Source organism: Ostrea edulis, chromosome 1, assembly GCF_947568905.1.
Source record: "Ostrea edulis chromosome 1, xbOstEdul1.1, whole genome shotgun sequence".
NCBI lineage: Eukaryota > Metazoa > Mollusca > Bivalvia > Ostreida > Ostreidae > Ostrea > Ostrea edulis.
The window spans coordinates 12,801,638-12,823,927 of record NC_079164.1 but is presented as its reverse complement, the minus strand read 5'-3'; the positions used below and the strand labels follow the sequence as shown (position 1 = coordinate 12,823,927).

The window sequence follows — 22,290 nt, the reverse complement described above, 5'->3', positions numbered from 1 at the left end:
GACAGTGAAAACAGGAATATCACCATTTAACTGTGAAATAACTGTATAAGGTTCCTGCTCCCATCTATTAGCCAAATTACTCTAGTATTCGATCTCCAACCTGCACCGTTCCACCTCTCTTTTTTGGTGACTCTCTGAAAAAATGTTTCCACCCGTGCGCAACGATAAGCTTAGATCTTTTCAATCCGCGCTTGATTATCATCGGCCCGTCGCTCTGTGACGTCAAATGTTTTGACCGTAACAGATAAACATCACGAATTCCTTGCCCCCGTCTTAATGGGCTGTACGTCCCAGATGTTTCGGGCATTATGGGATGTTACTGTATCGTGACTGGTTGGATTTCACATATAATACCTCCTAGTGGAATTGTCGAGCCTCACTAAGACGATTTTGATATAAATACACTGTAACATTTTTGCGGTATTTAGCACTCGTAAGCATTTTATAAGATATGGTGTTTCGGACATCTAACAGTCGATTTGTGACAGTTTACATTCTCGTGTGGAAATTCAGCTCGACATAAAACCAACATCGGACAGTGATATTGTATATGTGTTGTAAGTTAGTAATCTGTTATTGATATATATTTTTCTGTTGAGAATTGTAAATAAATTGTTAAAATCTTTGCATATCTTTGTGATTGATTTCTGCTGAATATATTTAGGGTTATTCTGACCCATGACACTAACATTTGTAGCAGTAGACAGTGTTGCCACTGCAACTCCTATTAATTGTGATTTATCTTATTGTTATGATGTATCTGATTCCTTAACGTCACCAAAACCTTACAAATAAAGATGCATTGCTGGATCCAATATATGTTCTACCAAGCCTCTATATCTTTGCACCTCGCGTAAATGGATAACAGCTGTGGAAAACTTCAAACGCACTCTGCCACAACATATGCTAAAACTGTCATAAAGAAATTGTGGATTTCAAAAAATACTAAAGATCTTTTATTAAATTTAAAATCGCAAAACTTTTCTCAAATCAACAGCATCAAAACGTATGTCATTCCAACACTTTACACGATCATTCATCACGATGAATTAAAAACTAGACTTTTTGTCATCATAGACAGTTGTTTTGTCAACAAAAATTGAAAAGAGAAACATCCACATCCAGTGATCAGTCATCCAAAATATTATTTGTTAAACACCACTCTGATTCCACGCTCAAGTACTCTGAAGATGAAATAAAGATATGCTGGAGTTCCCCATTGACAATATTTTTGTAGTCTTTGCTTTTGGTGATCAGGTCTTCCAACAGTCTGTTGGAATTCCCATGGGCACGAATTGTGCTCCTATATTAGCTTTTTTACACTACCCACCATAAATAAGTATACACATTTCAGCTTTTTACTCATTTTGGCATGAAATATATTCAATACAATCAGAAAACTGAACTGTGTATAACTTTTAATTTATCTCAGTATAGTAATCATTTAAGGGTACCACTTCAACATATGTGAAATTCAATATTTTTGTCACAGTCGTTTTTTTTTTTAATTTCAAATCTTTTATTTGATTTTCATAACATAAAGCATAGACAGTTATACAGATTCACTTCTAAGTACAATATATAGGGGGGGAGGGGGGGGGGGGGGCTCCGTGGTCGAGTGGTTAGAGCATTGCGTTCAAAATCACACAGCCTCTCACCTCTGTCGGCTCGGGTTCGAATCCCGCTCGCACCGGTAAGTGAGAAAGTTTCCCAGTTTACTTTCGGAAGGTCGGTGGTCTCTTCCCAGGTACATTGTATCTGGGTTCTCTTTTCCACCAACAAAAACTGGGCGCAACCATATAACTGAAAAATTTTTGAGTGTGGCAGAAAACATATATATATATATATATATATATATATATATATATATATATATATATATATGGGATAATTATGACTGTACAACATATTTTAAACATCTGACAGTACTGTTTGCGTTTCAGTGCATTTTGACAGGGAGATAAGGAAGAGGAAAGGGGCAGAGAGGGAGAGAAAAGGAATAATTTGCTATCATTATAGAATTTTTTCTTAACAGTAATTGTAATATTCATGACTGTGTACCCTTAAGGTAAAAAATCAAAGGATCTTGCAAAAGTACATATCAAACACACAATAACGTGTATAATTAGTCATTAGTTTGAAACGGTTTTAAGTTAAGGTTTGCATAATATCTCTTTTCAGAGAATTCAAAAATTCTGAAAATCAAGTATTTCAATAAAAATTAAGGATATAAAAAGTTAAAAGCCTAACTTCATCTATTTACATGTAAGAGGTATGTGATCTGTATTTATGATGTAACCCATTTTGTGCACAAGTAACTTATTTTGGTGAGTGTATACTTATCTATGGTGGGCAGTGCATTCTTCTGAAGCAGAGTTTATTCAAAAACATCTACATAAGAAGACAAAATCTCATGCTCTGGCCTTCAGCTCGACATCTACATAAGAAGACAAAATCTCATGCTCTGGCCTTCAGCTCGACATTAAATATATCGACGACGTTTTATCTATTATCAATAATAATTTTCATTCACATGTCGATTCGATATATCCCTGTGAACTTGAAATAAAAGACACCACATGGTCCTCCACATCTGTCTCATACTTATATGTTTTATTGAAAATGAAATGGCAAACTAACAACTCAACTTTATGACAAACGGGATGATTTTAGCTTCTCCGCCGTCAACTTCCCATATCTAAATGAAACAATATTCCATTTTCACCTGCAAGTGGTGTTTATATCTCTCAACTGATTCAATACGCAAGAGATTGTTCTGCGTATGATCAGTTGTTTAATTGAACCAGGCTACTGACAAACAAGTTGATGTTACAAGGGTTTCAACAGTCTCGTTTAAAGTCAGCATTTCGCAAATTATATGGTCGTTATAATCTAGTTTGCCAATTTAACCTACAATACGGTCAAATATTGTCAAAATAAAAGGTTTATCATGAACACGAAAAGCAGAAATTACAGAGAAAGCGGGATGTCATCCACAGAATCCACTGTTTCATATTCTTAATAGTAGTGCATATGTATTTCAAAATCATTAACTTACCATGATAAATATTAATAAAGGAAATATTTAAAAATAATAGTAATAATCATAATGATAATGATAAAGACCCCAAACACAGCCTTCTTAAATTGAACTTGCTTTTATTCGTAATTTAAGACTAAACTTGGTATAATACATGTATATGTATCTATGTATCACATAATTGATTAATGTTTTCTGAATCGAGACCTGGGGGTTATTTCAAGTTTTGGTACATATTGTTGGGAATTGTCAATTTTTGCAAAAACAACACAACTGTTATGGGTTCTGCTTGTTATAATTTCTATATGCATGGATTTTTGCGGGAAAAAACACACAGGGTTTATAGAGAAGAAGGTCTAAGCTATTCCATACCATGATGGAAATTTGGAATGAACAAACTTTATTTTACTCAAACTTACAGGGTCATATTTGGGTATTCGTGACTCTAGTTCTTTTAAAGTGAACGAGTCCGGTGTGTATAAAAGATTTGCATCATTTGAGATGAATTTATGTGAAAGATCGTATACTCTTACCGATATCCTGCGGATTAGTGTTGAACCTGAAGAGATACAGCGGGAAAGAAAGATTCTCGAGGGTCTCTACAGCCCAGTAGCTAAGTACTTCGTTACTAGCTTGAAATTACGGATGTATATTTAATTGCTGTTATAAAATTTAGAAATTCATTTCAAAATTAAGGATTATCTCCCTCATGCATAGCTCTTATCCTTGGACGAATTTGGCTCCACTTTTTTGGCACGCTGTTTTTGGCTATATTTAGCTCTAAAACTTCATAGTTATTTCGGATTTCAAACATTTCGATTGAGCATCACTGAAGAGACATTATTTGTCGAAATGCGCATCTGGTGCATCAAAATTGGTACCGTATAAGTTTTACATTGAAACAGAACCAATGAAAACTAAGGTGAAGTTTACGATCCAGAGTATGAGGAATTAACAGATATGAAATATAGCTAAAAGACTAACTGACAATTTCTGCTTCAATAGAATTAAAAGGTCGTCTTAATATTAATCTAAATACATGTATTAAGATACAAGTATTTAGTTCAGAAATAAACTGCTAGAAATCCTCCCTATTTAGGAATGGAGTGCTGCAGTCACAAAGTCTCTGTTAGTTAAAAAATTATGTATCAAACACAAGATGTTTAACTTGCTCAAACTTAATTAGATCATGAATTATATCGTTGTTATGTATACATACATACCACACTCCCTGTTGTAAGTATATACACTTACACGGTAATATGAGTAAATGTGCGTTAATGATTGTTTTGCCAGGAGTGTGTGTATATATGAAGTACGTGTGTTCTTTCCATTCTCTACCCATAGGTATCGCTGCTCTCTAACACATCTGTCAATGCCGACATTTCAAAATTTCTTGTAAACGTTTTGTAAATTCTTATACAGACGTTCAACTTCTCTTAATCGATTTCTGACACAGAATTTTAAGATACAGTTGTTTTACCTCTTGTATACAAATTCCCAAATTTTTTGATTTTAATCATAATAAAGTATTTTCTTCCAATTTTTTTGGTATTATCTTAGCTACATATTAATCACTCTAATTCTTAAATTCTGTTCCGTTTTCCGTTTCGTCTTTCGTTCCGTTTTCCGTTCCGCGTTTTAGCAACACCTCATTGGGGAGTCTGTTCTACATGTACATGTATATGCAGATGGCCTCATAGCGTAAAGTATTCAAGGCGAATGTTGGCTTGATTGTCATTTATTTTATGATGTTATAAGTACTGTTTTCGGTGGTTTTCTTTTCTTTTTCTTCTTTTCTTTTTCTTTTTGGTTGTTTTAATTTGTTGGGGCTTTTTCATGCCTCTTTATGATTTATAAAAAATTTTCAATAAGCAAACTTTTTTTTTTTTCAGAAAGAAATCATTTATTTAGAAAATGTGGCATGTCGAAGATGGAATGTGTTTACGTACGAATATGGAACAGATTGCAGCGCCATCTTGTATAAGTTCAAAGGGCGTTAAATGATGTCAATATGTTGGACGAACTCGATATCTTATAATTGTGGAGTATTTGATAATAGTATCGCTGGATTTTCTTTTACTTACATTATGATTTAAAGGTATATTTCTGTATATCAATGCTTATTTAGGTTCTCAAGAAAAGAAAATTTCTCTTTTCGGAACGGAATATGATATTTTTTCCCGAATTATCTCAGTATCTACGGTTGGGCCTTTATTTACACAATTTCGACGAGTACGGATTACACCGTTTACCTGATCAAGATATAGGGCCGGCGGCGGGTTATGCTTAATATCCTCCTAGGCACGGGATCCCACCTTACATGTAGATCTAGTTAAAAAATTGTCTTCCTGTAAACAAACAATTCACAAGGTATATCATGCCGCCATCTTGGTTTTCTCTTTTACAAGCTGCATCACTTGCAATTTTCTGCGAAAAGTTCAATTTGATATGATAATTAGATCCCTATTGTCTGGCAGCAACTCTGTCAAACAGGTTGGGAACATTTCCCCTATAGCGAGATATTCTCACTAAAACGCGATTATCCTTCTCTAGCGAGAATAAATATATCCTGTACAACCGAGAAAAACACCCGCGGAGTACATCTCTGTAATTCACGTGAAAAGAAGAAAAAGTGCTAAAATGTCTGATACTTCTCAGTCTATACGAAAGTTTTTTGGACCACACAGGACATTCGGTCCTGTGTAATCAATGAACACACCGGACCGAACCAAATTTTGTCAGACCGAAAAACCTAATGTAAAAAAGAGAAACACGTGAAAATACAAAAGCAAGAAAATCTTATTTATTATACTAGTAATACTATACCAGGGATCCCTCCCGCATAATACTTTAGACGGTCCATGCGGTTTAATCACATTCATTTACGTATTTGGATTTGTGTGATATTTTTTACTTATAACAAACATTTAATTGACTCTGCGTCAAAATAATAAAGCTTAAAACCGAATACTGAGACATCGGACATTCCGGTCCGGTGTAAAAAATGACACATCGGACCTGAGGCACTGCACATCGGTCAGGTCCGACGGTCCGATGTCTTTCGCATAAACTGACTTCTGCAAATATATGAATCAAAACAAAAACACTCACGATGTGTATTAGATTTCAGACTGCTTCCCTCTTACGCAGCAACTTTGATATGCAATTTCATGACTATGTTGTCAATTTCATAGAAACAATACGCATCATGTTGAGTGCGTGTCGCACTTATTCAGCGTTGCACGAGATTTGCCATTATTTTCAATAAAGACGCCAAAACACCTGTTTATGGTAATGTTTATTTTTCGCTAAAGACGGATAATCGCGTTTTAGCGAGAATATCTCGCTATGGGGAAGTGTTCCCAACCTGTCAAAGTCTTGTCTCTGGTAGTGAACTGGTAATAAAGACCGTTTATCGTCTATAATCAACTGTCAAATTTTGTTTAGTACTGCTTCTGAAATGTGAAAATTGCAAGTGATGCAGCTGGTAGAAAAGAAAACTCAAGATAACAGGGTGATATACTTTGCAAATATATATATATTTAAAATGTTGAGTGCCTGTGATCCAGGGATCCATGTTTGCCCAACTCTTAATTTTGCATTCCTTACAGGAGTTATGACAGCTCACTGTTCATTATCTTCACCTTTTTATCCCAGGATCTGCATTTTTACAGTTGGTTTTAAACATTTTTTTAAAATTGATGAATTTTTAAGATTTCAGTAAAACTTTTTAAAATATCTAAAATTATGTGCACTTGTTTGCAGCATCAAGAAATTTAAATTTATGGTGTGTAATCCGAGTTCATTATTGTGTAACTCCATTTGCGTAGTTGCCAAACTTTAAAGACTGGAGAGTAAGCAGATAATTTGTCTAAAGTGGACAATGTAGAATTTGTTAAGGACATTTCAATTTGAAGTGGAAATTATGCAAAATTAACAGAAAATGAAAATGTTGGGGGTATGTTGGTAGCTTTGCATTTGTTTCAGATTTTCATGGAGGATTACATGAACCTTGCCGTCTAAAATCTTTCATTTTGTAGATAAACGTAAACAGCTGACTATCAACAATGGCAATGAGGAATCTAGTCGAGGGGGAGTGTGGTGGGACCAACTCTCTGATGAAGCTGACTTCTCACTACACCCAAGACAAAGCCAGGAGACAGGTAGAACATGTTCATTTCAATTCATTTTAGGGGCAGTTGAGCACAGTACATGTGTTGTCAGTCATAGTTTATACATTTAGTAGAAATATAATAATCATATATATATTGAGTATATATACATATATGAATAGATAGTTAAATTAAATTCTGAGTGGTCAGTAATCATTAAATGAGTGAGAAAATTAAAAAAAAAAATTGAAAGTGATTAAAGAATTTTTTCATCGGATGACCAAATAATCACTAATAGTATCATTTAAGGAATTTGGTTGGGTGTTTAAAAAATCAAATGTTTTATGATATGATAGAATACTTCTGGGCATTCTGATTGGCTGAGATCCAACTAGAAAAATGGAATGTTGTGTTCACTTCCACATGCCTTCAAGGGGATAAGGATATTTTATTTTTCCAACATTAGACCAAAAGTAAATTGGTAATTTTCAAATAATTGATATGATAATGGTTAATATTTTTGGGGGTGCCCACATGGTGAATGATAATTTTCTGGAACATCAGGATGTTTTTCTCTATATTTTATAAATCTTGTTTTCCATAGTGATAAATGCTATTCTGTCCAAGATTCATCATTTGCCATCGCCTCAGAGCAGTTGTAGCTTCTTTTTTTTTAAGGGGTCTCAAAGTCCCAGGCCGAGAAGAGAAATGCTTATTTCAGTGATTACGAGAGCAAGAGATTTAGGTCACACAGATGTTATATATATATATTACTTGTATGCTGTTAAAAAATTTCATAAATGTTTGTAAATTGACTTTTAGTATTACTGTATACAGTTTGTGAAGTAAATTTTAATTGTTTATGAAATTAATTTTTTACAGCAAACTAGTATATATTAAGCAAAATAGATTTCACAAAACAAAAAATTCACATCTTGGAGTGGGAAATAATGTCACGGTGATAGTCTGAGTTTCCTCCATAGTCTGTAGTTATTCATGACCCAAGCGCCTATGAATTAACTCTACATTTAACATGTTTAAAATACCATGTATGCATATTAGTGATATTACACAGCTTTTTAAAAAGGAAATTATTGCAGGACAAGTATGCTTAAAGCAGTGCAACTGTATTACACAACATTATGTTATTTATTTAAATCTCTAAATGAACAATGTGGACTCACAAGTTACAGTCATCTATTTTAGAGCATCCCCTTCGTGCACCTGTGATTTCGTTATAACAGGTCCTTTGCTTCAAATATTTTCAGAATTTTTTTTTTATGTAATGAGGAACAAAACATGGGATGGTGCAAGAAGGATAAACTTTTTATTGCAGTGCATTTCTGTCATTTTCTTACTTATATATGAGAATGTTTGGACATTAGAAATTCAATACAGACAGACTGAATTGAATATGGTAATTTAATGTATTCAATAAATATCTGTTTCAGGAGGGATTTCTTCATGGACGAAGCCCAAATCAAGGCCTTGTGGTAAGATATTGAGGACGAAATATTTAAAACAAATTATGTTATAAACTTATTCCACTGACTAAAAGTGCATTCATTCTAATAAACTATATTATCATGATTATTGACACATGGCTAAGTCTAGGTCAATATCAATGTTTCTTGGGTTGATAATTTCTTATATCAGCCTCTGTCAATAGGAGTCTGTAGTTGTTTATGGTAGATGGTGATATTTGCAGTCATATTCAGATGAAAAGTTAGAACATAGAAGAAGTTGAATATTGTAAGTAATTGGAATTTTGGTTTTTTTTCCTCTGTAGTCAGGACGACCAATCCAAGAAGCAACAGAACGAGAGGTATGTGTTCTTCTGTTTAGAAAGTGGTATACTAAATACGTAAAAGTGGTATACTAAATACGTAAAAGTGGTATACTAAATACATAAAAGTGGTATACTAAATACATAAAAGTGGTATACTAAATATGTAAAAGTGTTATACTAAATATATTAAAGTAGCTGAATCATGACAGCTTTAAACAATGGTAAATATTTCTGTGAGGTCACAAAAGGCTGTGACTAATACCAGTAAATGCATCAAACTTTAATAAAAAATTAAATTCTCTGTTTTTAATTTAAGATTCGTCAAAATTTTTGGGACTGTTCAGAATTTTCTGGGACTTGGCTTTTTAGCTCACCTGAGCTGAAAGCTCAAGTGAGCTTTTATGATCACCCGTATTCCGGCGTCCGTCCGTCCGTCTGTCCGTCTGTAAACTTTTCACATTTTCAACTTCTTCTCAACAACCACTGGGCCAATTTCAATCAAAGTTGGCACAAAACATCCTTAGGTAAAGGGAATTCTAAATTGTTAAAATAAAGGGCCAGGCCACCTTCCAAGGGGAGATAATCAAGAAAAGGTAAAAATAGGGTAGGGTCATTAAAAAATCTTCTTCTCAAGAACCACTGGGCCAGAAAAATGAAATTTATAGATAAGCTTTATTAGGTAGTGCAGATTCTAAATTGTTAAAATCATGGCCCCCGGGGGTTGGATGGGGCCACAATAGGGGATCAAAGTTTTACATACAAATATATAGGGAAAATCTTCTTCTCAAGAACCACAGAGCCAGAAAAGCTGAGATTTATATGAAAGCTTCCTTATATAATGCAAATTCTAAATTGTTAAAATCATGGCCCCCGGGGGTCGGATGGGGCCACAATAGGGGATCAAAGTTTTACATACAAATATATAGGGAAAATCTTTAAAAATCTTCTTCTCAAGAACCACTGAGCCAGAAAAGCTGAGATTTATATGAAAGCTTCCTTATATAATGCAAATTCTAAATTGTTAAAATCATGGCCCCTGGGGTTCGGATGGGGCCACAATAGGGGATCAAAATTTTACATACAAATATATAGGGAAAATCTTTAAAAATCTTCTTCTCAAGAACCACTGAGCCAGAAAAGCTGAGATTTATATGAAACCTTCCTTATATAATACAGATTCTAAATTGTTAAAATCATGGCCCCCGATGGTCGGATGGGGCCACAATAGGGGATCAAAGTTTTACATACAAATATATAGGGAAAATCTTTAAAAATCTTCTCAAGAACCACTGAGCCAGAAAAGCTGAGATTTATATGAAAGCTTCCTTATATAATGCAAATTCTAAATTGTTAAAATCATGGCCCCCGGGGGTCGGATGGGGCCACAATAGGGGATCAAAGTTTTACATACAAATATATAGGGAAAATCTTTAAAAATCTTCTTCTCAAGAACCATTGGGCCAAAGAAGTTCATATTTACATGAAAGCTTTCTGACATAGTGTAGATTCAAGTTTGCAAAAACCATGGCCTCCAGGGGTAGGTTTGGGGCCATAATAGGGACTACGGTTTTACATGCAAATAGATATGGAAAATCTTCTGATATGGACCAAGGTGACTCAGGTGAGCGATGTGTCCCATGGGCCTCTTGTTCAAATAGCTATGAATTTTGGACTCCATCATGACAAAATCCTGAAGAGAACCATTGATATTTTTCATAATGAGATGTCATGAAAGTCTGAAGCTGTTGCACATTTAGTACTGGTCCTTGTAAGAAACCACACTGACTGTCTCATTTACATAACAATAAACTGTATTACAGTTGGTGGACGAGTATCTAACGGGTCAGAGGATAAACATGGCACCACAGACGTTCCACATGGGGAGCCTCCTGCAGGAGATGAGAGAAATCGAGGAACAGGAATACAAACATGCACCCCAGAGAGGTCAGTTTTACGACAGTTCTACTGTAATAAAGATAAACATGCACCCCAGAGAGGTCAGTTTTACGACAGTTCTACTGTAATAAAGATAAACATGCACCCCAGAGAGGTCAGTTTTACAACAGTTCTACTGTAATAAAGATAAACGTCCTTGTCACTTGCTTTTATGTCTGTCCTCTAACACACATTTTTTGGGGAGAAGGATAAACCTGTATATGATTTGAAGTAAACTAAGTGTATATGACATTCTTCCAACAGCTCCAGGAATTCTAGAATTAGCATCCAATGAAAAATGGGCTGATGAATTTTTATCGACTGCCAAGGAACCGATGGGTCCAAACTGGGCGGGTGAATTCCTAGATGAGAAGTCGCAGCAGATGCTTCCTCACCCTGCCGGGGATCTGAAGTGGGCCGAAGAGTACTTAGACCACACAGAGCATAGACCATGGTCAGCTCCAATATACCACTCAAACTACCTAAAATACTTGTTTGTTTAATGCCTCACCAATATACCACTCAAACTACATAAAATACTTGTTTGTTTAATGCCTCACCAATATACCACTCAAACTACATAAAATACATGTTTGTTTAATGCCTCACCAATATACATGTACCATATCAACAGAATGTTTAGCGGGGATTTAATTTTAGCATTATTAGTGAGTGTTGAAATCACTCAAATTGAATATTGCTAATATTCATTCCATATCGGAGGTAATATCTATCTTTCTTGGAATTATCAAGTCGCTAAAATTTGCTCTCGCTAAATATATGTATACATGTATACCCATGATTTATGGAAAAATCACTAAATTTGTGTCTGGCTAAAAAAAAAATCACACACATGTACAGTAATTAAAATTAGATCTGATGATCCACTCACATACGATCTAATTCTAAGTAGACTGCTGTTTCTCTTTCTTTAAAAACAATTTTGAGAAAATTGGCAAGGATATGTGAAATTACTAATCTTTATGAGCTATCAATATTTGAAATTACAATGCTATTGATATGTCAGTGTGACTGTTAGTTTCATTAATTAAAAATGTTTGAACTTGTTTGTTTCAGGACTGAAGAATATGAAAAGGAGGCGTTGGATGATACAAAATGGATAGATGAATATTCCACGCAGGAGGACGACCTGGCTAAAACTGCCAAGGAGCTCCTCAGTGGTGTCACCGACCCCAAGTTGGCCAACTCAGAGGTACACATGACCCACTTTTGTTTACACACCTATCTCTGCAATGTCCTCCATCTCCCATCGCTGCTTTCTTTGTCACAAAGAATTCTTTGCTTATGTCTGTAGTGGTAGGTGATTTTGACAAGACTTTAGTGTATTCAAAGGCAGGAAATGCATGAAACAGAATGTAAATAAATTTACAAGATAAATAATCAATAGATTATATGTAGAAAGGCCGAGACAGTATTTTGTTTTTATATTCTTTGATGCAATACAATGAACTCGGGGTTGTCACTAGAAATTATTGGAGACGAGTCCCGCACTCGTGGTTTTTAAGCAGCTTGAGTCCCACGGAAATTTGATGAGTCCCATGAAAATTTGATGAGTCCCATGAATATCTAATGAGTCTTTTTTATATAAGACAATTAAAATGAAAGCAGTACAAAACATATCAATTTTAAAGATTTGTTTTTAATCATTCTCGACTTGGCCTCGGATGTCTAATTGTCCGGGCCAACAGAATTATTTCCCCAAATCTCCTATCATCACAACAACCCTATTCAATATTGAACAGCATTTTATTCAAATTATTATTGCGATAGTTTAGAGGCGTACTAGTTTTGTTTGCCAACGATCTGAAAAACCTACCAAGTTTAAAAACTATGCTTCTTTCGATTCCAATAAAAATGGCTATCGGAAGACAAACATTTATATCTTAATATAGATCCTGATTTGTAAAACAAACAAATAAATAAAAAGAAATATGAGTAAATAACTGCCAGTAGCAAGACGTTCCTCATTTCGCATGTTATCTAATTATCTTTTGAATATTATATTCTAATTCGCACCTTATGCCACTAATGGTGACTGACGCTAAACAAACAAGTCGGATTGGGACACTGAGCTCAGTGGTATTATCTCGGTTCACTAGAGCGTAACATTTTACCTAGATTTTTTCCTACTACGAGTTTTAATTGATACACAATATCAGGGCTTCTAAAAAAAATTATGATTTATACTCGGAGTCAGTGACCGTCACTAACACGTCCACGGGACTTGCCATATCAGACAAACTTGCGTCCCAAATGAATTTTCTGCATCTAGGACACAGATTCTTGCGTTAGTGACAACACTGTGAACTGGAAAATCAGGAGTTTTTTATATTTACCCATTTCATACAGGCAGCATTTCATTCTCATATTAAGAAATGTGTCTTACTTCAGCTGATCACGGGAAGTAGATGATGGACATTAATGTATTAAAAGAGTAAAGGACAATTAAAAGTTCATGTCCTTAAATAAACCTCTCATTATTTTCTCCCTTAACTGAAGTGAGTAAATTATCCATGGTCAGTTAATTTTAATCTTATGGAAAAATTACTGTGGGAGTCTGTAGAAAAAATATACGTGCATGAACTGAAGAACGTGAAAACTTGAATTGAGTATAACCAGTATATAAGATATTATTTGTTAAGAAATAGAAAAAGTGTACATGTAGCAGAAAATGAACTACTTCTAATTCAAAACGAGAATCATTTCAATTCCAGCACTTTTATTGGAGTTCGCTTTAGGTCTTCGTCATGCTAGTTGTTATTATCAACGTGGCTGATATATTTGAGATTTGTCATGAACAGCAATAATGTCTAATTTGCATGGCAAAAAATGCATGTGTCTTAAAACTGTAGAAAGTAAAATGCATTTCAAAATATAAGTTTATGAGACTTTACACTTCCATTTTATAAAAACCTTGGGACTTTATCATCAGTTGATAAATGTTAATAATTTCATATCCCAAAACAGAGCAATCTTGTAAAACAAACAAATTGAATGGCACTTTATTTTGTTAGTTTCTGAAGTTTGTGAAGAAAATTGGGGATGGGGACATACAAATCAGGGATAATGAAGTGATTGAGAAAACTCCTGATGAAAAAGCTGAGACGTGGGCTCAGGAGTTCTCCGCTACCCCCCAGGTACCAGTCTTACCTGTAGCAAGCTATAGCACCATGCAGTGATTAGCATAGCACCTGTATGTAGCTATTAGTGATGGGAAATTGGTATAAACTCTTAATCCATAGTCAATTTGTGGTAGGAGGTAGTAAACCTATTGAATACATGATTGGTTTATTCAATAGGAAAAATATTATTACCTAGATATTAGATTTTACCTCTTTATTTCTGGATACAATATCTCAAGTATGAGCATTTTACTATGTGAAATTGACAAGCAAACTTATTTCTGTACTTCAATTTTTCATGATGTTGATGTAACCAATTTCATTATTATTTGCTAAGAAATAGAAAAAAAATGTACAGATAGCAGTGGATTAGTAGCGTTTCATAACCAGCATACATTGTATTTGGATTCTTTAGCATAAAATGTCCACGATGCTTGTTTTCGTCAATTTTTCCCCCCATTTTGACTTCAGCTCATGGAAATCAGATTTAGAAAGGATTAACCAATCAGAATTAGATTATAGTGGATCACATTATCCCATCACTAGTAGCTAATTATCAAATGTTACATCAATTTGTAACAGCATTCAGTAATTAGCATAGCACCCACATGTAGCTAGTTAGCACACATTATCAAGCTGTAGCACATGTCCTAATCAATATATGTAGCTAGTTATCAAATCACAGAACATGATTGTGCACTAGATGATATGCTGTGATTTCCTCTGTATTACATTAGATTTTATGTGCATTTCAGATTTTACTCTGTTGCAATTTCAATTCGGTATCATAATACCGATGAAGCAATACATATAACTGGTCTTTGATTGTGTATGTTTGGCTAAATAGATGGACTGCTTGGATAAAATGCAGTGGTGGATTTTTTCATCACAAATTTAGAAATAATCCAATGAATAAAATACCAGATTTGGCACCCAAAATGGCTGATTATTTTGGCTTGACTTTCACACATACTCCTCCCTCTTTAGAAATCCTAGATCCACCACTGAAATGCCTGAATTTTGGTGCTGCTTACAGAGTATGGCAGACATGGACAGATCACTCTGAATCTGTCAGGATGGTGTCACTTGTTTGTAAAGGAAAATATCAAGCAGTACTTTGGTACTTTATGAGGTGTTTTTTTCTTTAATGATTTTGTTCCATCAGCTCCATTTAACATTGTTTGATGGGGGTACACTTAGCTATGATCTTTTTTTCTAACCCTAAAGGTACTGGAGGTGTATTATATATGTAAGACTCCAAAGTGCGATGGTCTGCGCCAAACCCCGATGGTGTGGCACGCCAAAGTATGATGGTCCTCACTCATGTGCCAAAGTGCGATGGTCTGACATGCCAAAGTGCGATGGTGTGACATGCCGAAATCCATTGGTTTGTAAACGACACAGAGTTTTGGTACAGACTGAACCAACCGTGTGTTGTTTTACCAAAATATCAGTGCAAAATCCATGTACAAAAATAAGAATAAGAACTTATTTCATTACCATCTAGTTTTGGTATTAAACACAAAATTTTCCAACACGAAATCGTATAGAATGTTTTGTATTATAGCACACCCCCAGGAATTTGATACGTGTACGTCAAAGTAATGATAATGAATTAAAGAATGTTTGGGTGAAGAAGATAGTTCGACAACAAATGTACTTTGCTGTTCTCACTATCCTCAACAGTGTAAATCTTCCCGTTGCTGTCGTCCATGTAACATTTCTTCAGTTTTATTTTGAAAGACGTTAAGAATGACGTCACAATGAACTCCGCACCATCGGACTTTAGCGTCACCATCGCACTTTGGCATCCGTAAAGTTAACAAACCATCGCACTTTGGCGCAGACCATCGCACTTTGGTGACCATCGCACTTTGGAGCGACCATCGCACTTTAGAGTCTTACATATATACATGTACTGTTAATGTTGGTACAATTAAAAGTATCTTTTATTAGAAATGGCAATTCAAATATTCATTTGAAAAATTGCATTACTTGTACATGTACATGTAGTAATTCTAAAAAAAAAAAAAGATAAATAATAATCTACATTCTAAGTATGCATAACAAGATTAATTTTTGTTCTGACATGAATTCATGAACAAGCCCCAGTCCAAGACCATTTATCAATTTATATAGTGCATTTCAATATTTATAAACAAATATGTATATTGAAAGATGGATCCTGGCCATTCATTGGTTGATAAATGGGAGGAGGAGTTTGCAGAGATGACAGGAAACAGAGAGACATCTGATGAGGATTTCTGGGAAAAATTACAAAAACACTGGGAGGAAGTAGACAAGTAAGACACACAAATTAACAGTTTTTTACAGACACACACACACTCAAACTTAGAGGCATGAACACTCAGCATGGAGAAGCATATGTTTATGAAAGACAAGAAACAAATTTCATTTTTGAAAATACATGAGGGTATGAACTGCAACACATTACACCTGCATACTGTACATCATGATCCATTACCCTGGACTAAATCATATTTTCAAATAAATGTAATCCATAAAATAGTTTTTATTCGTAAATCAATAAATGTCATTTCGAGACTAAACTGTCTATCAAGTACATGTATTTATGTGATTTTAACCAATCAGGGAAGCTATAAGTACATGTATTTACTTTTTGACTAATCTTATCCATGGAGTCATGTCTGGTTCCTGATGCACTTTTCCTCAGTATTACTAGAAGTCTTGTGTGAATCAGTCTTGACCATTGGCATTGTATGAGCCATCATAATGGATCCAAAGTTTGTTTTGTTAGGGTATAAAGTTAACTCTGGTCAGCATTACTCATGAGAATATTTTTATTTTCAGAACCACAGATGATGGGCATCCCTGGTTAACAGAGTTTGAGGAATCTGATCCTTATAAGGTACATGTACATCGACTGTAGATTACGAAATTTAAGCAAGGAATTTATTATCACATAATTTTGTGAGAGTCATCGCTTGCAAAATAGAATTATTTGCTTTTATTTTTCTCTTGTTATAATACATGTAAGAACTCTTGATTAACAGATGACACGCGAATTCATATTTACGCGATTGAACGTATGTGAGTCATTTTGCCATATTAAGTGCTCGCGTTAAATGTACAGTACTTCAGAAATTTTACAGAGCATTGTGGAAATTATTGTTAAAGGGGCAAAGTCTAATCGTCACACCTGTATGATAGTCGTAAAATATTTACACATAATTATATTGATACATGATGTAAAGAAATAGTCTTTCGACGTCTTTCTGACCTAATTTTTTTGTTTACAAGGTTTATGAATTTGAGGACGAGAATCCTTTGATTGACCACCCTGACCCATTCCAAGCAGGGCTCGAGAAGTTAAAGGAGGGAGACATTCCAAATGCCGTGTTGTTGTTTGAAGCAGCCGTACAGAAAGACAATCAAAATACATTGGTAACTAGTGATCACTCTATTATATAGTAACACAGAAAGTATATATGTGGACGTTTTCCTCAGAGAGTGATACAGTAACTGTGAATCTGTTGGGGTTTTTTAAGGATTGGCAATATTTGGATTGATACAGTAATTGTGAATCTGGTTTTTTTTTAAGGCTTGGCAATATTTGGATTGATACAGTAATTGTGAATCTGGGGTGTTTTTTTACGGCTTGGCAATATCTGGATTGATACAGTATTACTGAATCTGGGTGTTTTTTAAGGCTTGGCAATATTTGGATTGATGCAGTAACTGTGAATCTGGGGTTTTTTAAGGCTTGGCAATATTTGGATTGATGCAGTAACTGTGAATCTGGTTTTTTTTAAGGCTTGTCAATATTTGGATTGATACAGTAACTGTGAATCTGGGTTTTTTTTAAGGCTTGGCAATATTTGGATTGATACAGTAACTGTGAATCTGGGTTTTTTTTAGGCTTGGCAATATTTGGGAACAACACAAGCAGAGAATGAGCAGGAACCAGCTGCCATCAGTGCACTGAAAAAGTGAGTTACAAAGCCTTCTCTAAAAGTATGATGTGCCTGTATTATTTAAAGTGAGAGGTACAAAGTCGTCTCTAAAAGTATGATGTGTGTGTATTATTTAAAGTGAGAGGTATAAAGTCTTCATTACTGATATAATGTGCCTGTATTATTTAAAGTGAGAGGTATAAAGTCTCCATTACTATTATAATGTGTCTGTATTATTTAAAGTGAGAGGTATAAAGTCTTCATTACTGATATAATGTGCCTGTATTATTTAAAGTGAGAGTTATAAAGTCTTCATTACTGATATAATGTGCCTGTATTATTTAAAGTGAGAGGTATAAAGTCTCCATTACTATTATAATGTGTCTGTATTATTTAAAGTGAGAGTTATAAAGTCTTCATTACTGATATAATGTGCCTGTATTATTTAAAGTGAGAGTTATAAAGTCTTCATTACTAATATAATGTGCGTGTATTATTTAAAGTGAGAGGTACAAAGTCTTCATTACTAATATAATGTGCGTATATTATTTAAAGTGAGAGTTATAAAGTCTTCATTACTAATATAATGTGCGTATATTATTTAAAGTGAGAGTTATAAAGTCTTCATTACTGATATAATGTGCCAGTATTATTTAAAGTGAGAGGTATAAAGTCTTCATTACTAATATAATGTGCCAGTATTTGGGGGGAAAACTTACATAATGGGATTCAGCTACAAAATGACAAACTGTTTCATTTACAGAATATTTACAAACAATGTATCATATGCATAGCTGTTAAGTTCTGGATATTTGGAACAGAGTATGTACAAATGTTGCTGTAAATTTGTGTGTCTGAATTACAAGGAATTGGTATATTTCATAAGACACTATATATAACATCTTTGTGTGTATAACAGGTGCTGGGAGCTGACCATCTTGTAAACATTATAGTACTTGTCTTGTGTATTACAGGTGCTTGGAGCTGACCATCTTGTAAACATTATAGTACTTGTCTTGTGTATTACAGGTGCTGGGAGCTGACCATCTTGTAAACATTATAGTACTTGTCTTGTGTATTACAGGTGCTTGGAGCTGACCATCTTGTAAACATTATAGTACTTGTGTTGTGTATTACAGGTGCTTGGAGCTGACCATCTTGTAAACATTATAGTACTTGTCTTGTGTATTACAGGTGCTGGGAGCTGACCATCTTGTAAACATTATAGTACTTGTCTTGTGTATTACAGGTGCTTGGAGCTGACCTTCTTGTAAACATTATAGTACTTGTCTTGTGTATTACAGGTGCTTGGAGTTGGACAGTAACAATCTGACTGCCCTGATGGCGCTTGCTACTAGTTACACGAACGAATCCTTGGCTGCTCATGCCTGTCACTGCCTGAAATCCTGGCTCAAAACAAATCCAGCCTACTCACATTTAGTTCCACAAGAACTGGATTCGGCACCTAAAATTACTTCGTACATATCCAAGCAAGTTTATGATTTGTGTTAGAAAAAGGGATAAAATGTGTTTAATTTCAGTCAAAATCTGATATTTTTGACAGTAGAGTAGGTTAATGATATTTGGATTGAGAATTTTCAGCATTAGTTTGTGATATTTTGTAGTAATCAGTAGGAAACAGTGAAATATTGTCTTTATCATTCATTTATTTAAATGTTAGTTTAAAAACTTTTTTCATCGTTTTGCATAACGATAAAATAAATCCAAATCATAGGGATAATCTGAACATGATTGAAAAAAAAATACTGATTAACGTATTCTATACATGTATGTTTTATTACATGTAGTCTTTATAATTTTCAGTACTGAACACACAGAGGTAAAGGACCTTTTTATTGAAGCTGCTCGTCTAATGAAAGATGGTGAAATAGATGCTGATGTACAGGTAGGATAATCCAGCAGTTTAATCTAGTAAATTGAATTTGTGATTAATTTATTTGTAATACTATTTAGACAAGAATTCAGGATATAGTGGTTTGGTTTCAGAGTGGTTTAGGGGTGTTGTTCAATCTGAGTGGAGAATACGACAAAGCGGTGGACTGTTTCTCAGCAGCCTTACAGGTCAAACCCAAGGTCAGTAAAACTTGTGTTACTATAAATATCTACAAACTGTATATACCGATATCAGAGCAATAAAATTGTGTCATGAAAATATTATAGCGAATCAGTTGGAGTAAAAATAAAAGTTTGAAATGTTAAACTTTTAAAAAAAAAATTCTAAGAATTAAAAACAAATCTTGATGAGATAAAACCACCCTAAAATTATCTTCTTCTTTTTTCAGGATGCCTTGTTATGGAACAAGCTAGGTGCTACCCTCGCTAATGGAAACCGCAGCGAGGAAGCGGTGGAGGCATACCACCACGCACTACAGATTTCCCCGGGATATATCCGCTCACGCTACAACCTGGGCATCGCCTGCATCAACCTCGGTGTTCATAAGTACGTAACGACACTACACCATAAAACTCAATGTGTCTAGTGATGTAGAGCTGGTCTAGTGTGTGTATATTCTGAATAGATGCATCAGAATAAGGGGTTTTTTTTTAAATAAATGTTTAAAACTAGTTTTCAAATACAGGAGATCTGTTTAGTTGTGAGCTTGTACTATTTGATCTTTAGCAAAGAATGGTAAATTCCAGTTGTAATGAATAGTTTACTTCATTTCTGTAAAGTTGCATTGTATTCCAACACATAAGAACCTGTAATTTTTAAAAATGAGGTACATACAAGCATGTACAGTGTATATTGCATCAAAACATTTCAAATTGATCTGACCAATAAAACACACATAGTAATTAGTGATGAATAATCACAGTAGTACAAAAATATTGAATTAAGATAGCCCATTGTAAAGAGAAAATTACGGGAAATTTCCAAAATATTAAAACTCATTTGTTTTAGATTTTACCACATTGTTTTGCTGATTACATGTACAGTCTAATGCAAATAATGATTTATATGTATTTATTGAAAGGCATCTTGTTTTAGCACTGTTTAATTGTAATATGGCATTTATCCCCCAGCCCCCCAACCTCCCCTAACTTTGTTAGAGGCATCTGTTTTGTATTGTGGAGAATTTAATTACATAATATGTATTTCCTGTTTACAGAGAAGCAGTCGAGCATTTCCTGACGGCATTAAACATGCAGAAGAAAAGTCAACACGGAATGAAAGATCCACAAGTAATCATGTCTAAAAACATCTGGAGCACATTACGAATGGCCATATCCTTAATGGGGAAACCAGACCTGTATGATGTATGTGATAATCAAGACTTAGAAAGACTTAATTCAGAATTTGGAATGCACTCCTGATATAAAGCGCCCTCTGGGAAAGAGGAACAAATTACGAAATCAGGGGTGGATAACCCAACCTTTTCTGGATGTCATTCCCTCATCTGTTCCACGCATAGTTCCACTTCACGGACACAGTGTGACTTTGATGATCCTCTGCCTGGATGTTTGAGAATGATGTTGTATAAATAATTATCCGTCTTTTAACCTGATATTATACTAAACAGAGGTCATTTATGGAAAGGGATTAGAATGTGCTCAAAGTATTAAAAAAAAGTTTCATTTGTCAGGTTTTGAAGAGGTAAGAGGAGTAGAAATTTTATGTATTTTCTGTGATATTCTTTGTAAAAAAAAATCATAAATAAACACATATTGCACCTTTTTTGACTTGTATATGGGTTTTGGGGTATGTTTTTTTATTCATGTTTATAGAAGGTATTTATATCTCTCAACTGATTTGATACGCAAGAGCTTGTTCTCTGTATGATCAGTTTTTAAATCAAGGCAGGCTACTGACAAATTGATGGTGCAGGGGTTTCAACAGTCTTGTTTAAAGTCAACATTTCGCAAATTCTATGGTTGTTATAAGAATCTAATTTGCTAATACATAGTTTGCGAATACAACCTAGCATTGGGTCAAATGCTGTCTGACTTGTTTCATACCGATTGTTAGTCTATTCTTGACACTCTAATTTTGACCACGGATAACTCCGTTTACCTGATCAAGATATAGGGTAGGGCTCAAGGCATGTGTGTCCGGTCGACAGAGGATACCTACTCCTCCTAGGCACCTGATCCCACTTCTGGTTTGTCCAGGGGTCCGTGTTTGCCCAACTATCTATTTTGTATTGCTTACAGGAGTTATGAGATTGATCACTGTTCATTATCTTCACCTTTCATGATATTGCTTAGTAAGATTCTCCTAGCCTGTATCATGAATTGTCTCAGAAGTCCAGAAACATTGTTATATATATTTTACATGTAGCAGCAATGTTGAATAGTAATACAGGATGAGAAG

The 22,290-nt window shown here is 34.6% G+C and overlaps 1 protein-coding gene across 5 annotated transcripts; it reads left to right on the top strand.

Moving 5' to 3' along the window:
- The first annotated feature begins 4,685 nt into the window (after positions 1–4,685).
- Positions 4,686–21,653, top strand: LOC125664043 (peroxisomal targeting signal 1 receptor-like). Of its 5 annotated transcripts, none has more exons than XM_048896543.2 (17): positions 4,686–5,141; positions 7,084–7,206; positions 8,607–8,648; positions 8,945–8,980; positions 10,765–10,888; positions 11,144–11,333; positions 11,957–12,092; positions 13,915–14,037; positions 16,201–16,325; positions 16,855–16,912; positions 17,305–17,448; positions 17,923–17,993; positions 19,262–19,435; positions 19,782–19,863; positions 19,965–20,051; positions 20,261–20,418; positions 21,089–21,653. In XM_048896543.2, the coding sequence occupies exons 2-17, from the start codon at positions 7,111–7,113 to the stop codon at positions 21,291–21,293; spliced, it is 1,851 nt and encodes a 616-aa protein (XP_048752500.1). In that variant the 5' UTR covers positions 4,686–5,141; positions 7,084–7,110; the 3' UTR covers positions 21,294–21,653. The 5 variants fall into 5 exon arrangements, with proteins under 5 accessions (XP_048752500.1, XP_048752499.1, XP_056008686.1 ...); XM_048896542.2 differs by having other exon boundaries at positions 4,687–5,141; positions 19,262–19,447; XM_056152710.1 differs by lacking the exon at positions 4,686–5,141 and adding an exon at positions 6,698–6,716 and having other exon boundaries at positions 19,262–19,447.
- Positions 21,654–22,290: the final 637 nt, after the last annotated feature.

Bases quoted from the DNA above. Each gene is read 5' to 3' on its own strand.
- LOC125664043 (XM_048896542.2), top strand. From the start codon at position 7,111: ATGGCAATGAGGAATCTAGTCGAGGGGGAGTGTGGTGGGACCAACTCT. The intron at 8,981-10,764 runs GTATGTGTTCTT...ACTGTATTACAG, and splicing joins AAGAAGCAACAGAACGAGAG to TTGGTGGACGAGTATCTAAC. The intron at 17,994-19,261 runs GTGAGTTACAAA...TGTGTATTACAG, and splicing joins GCCATCAGTGCACTGAAAAA to GTGCTTGGAGTTGGACAGTA.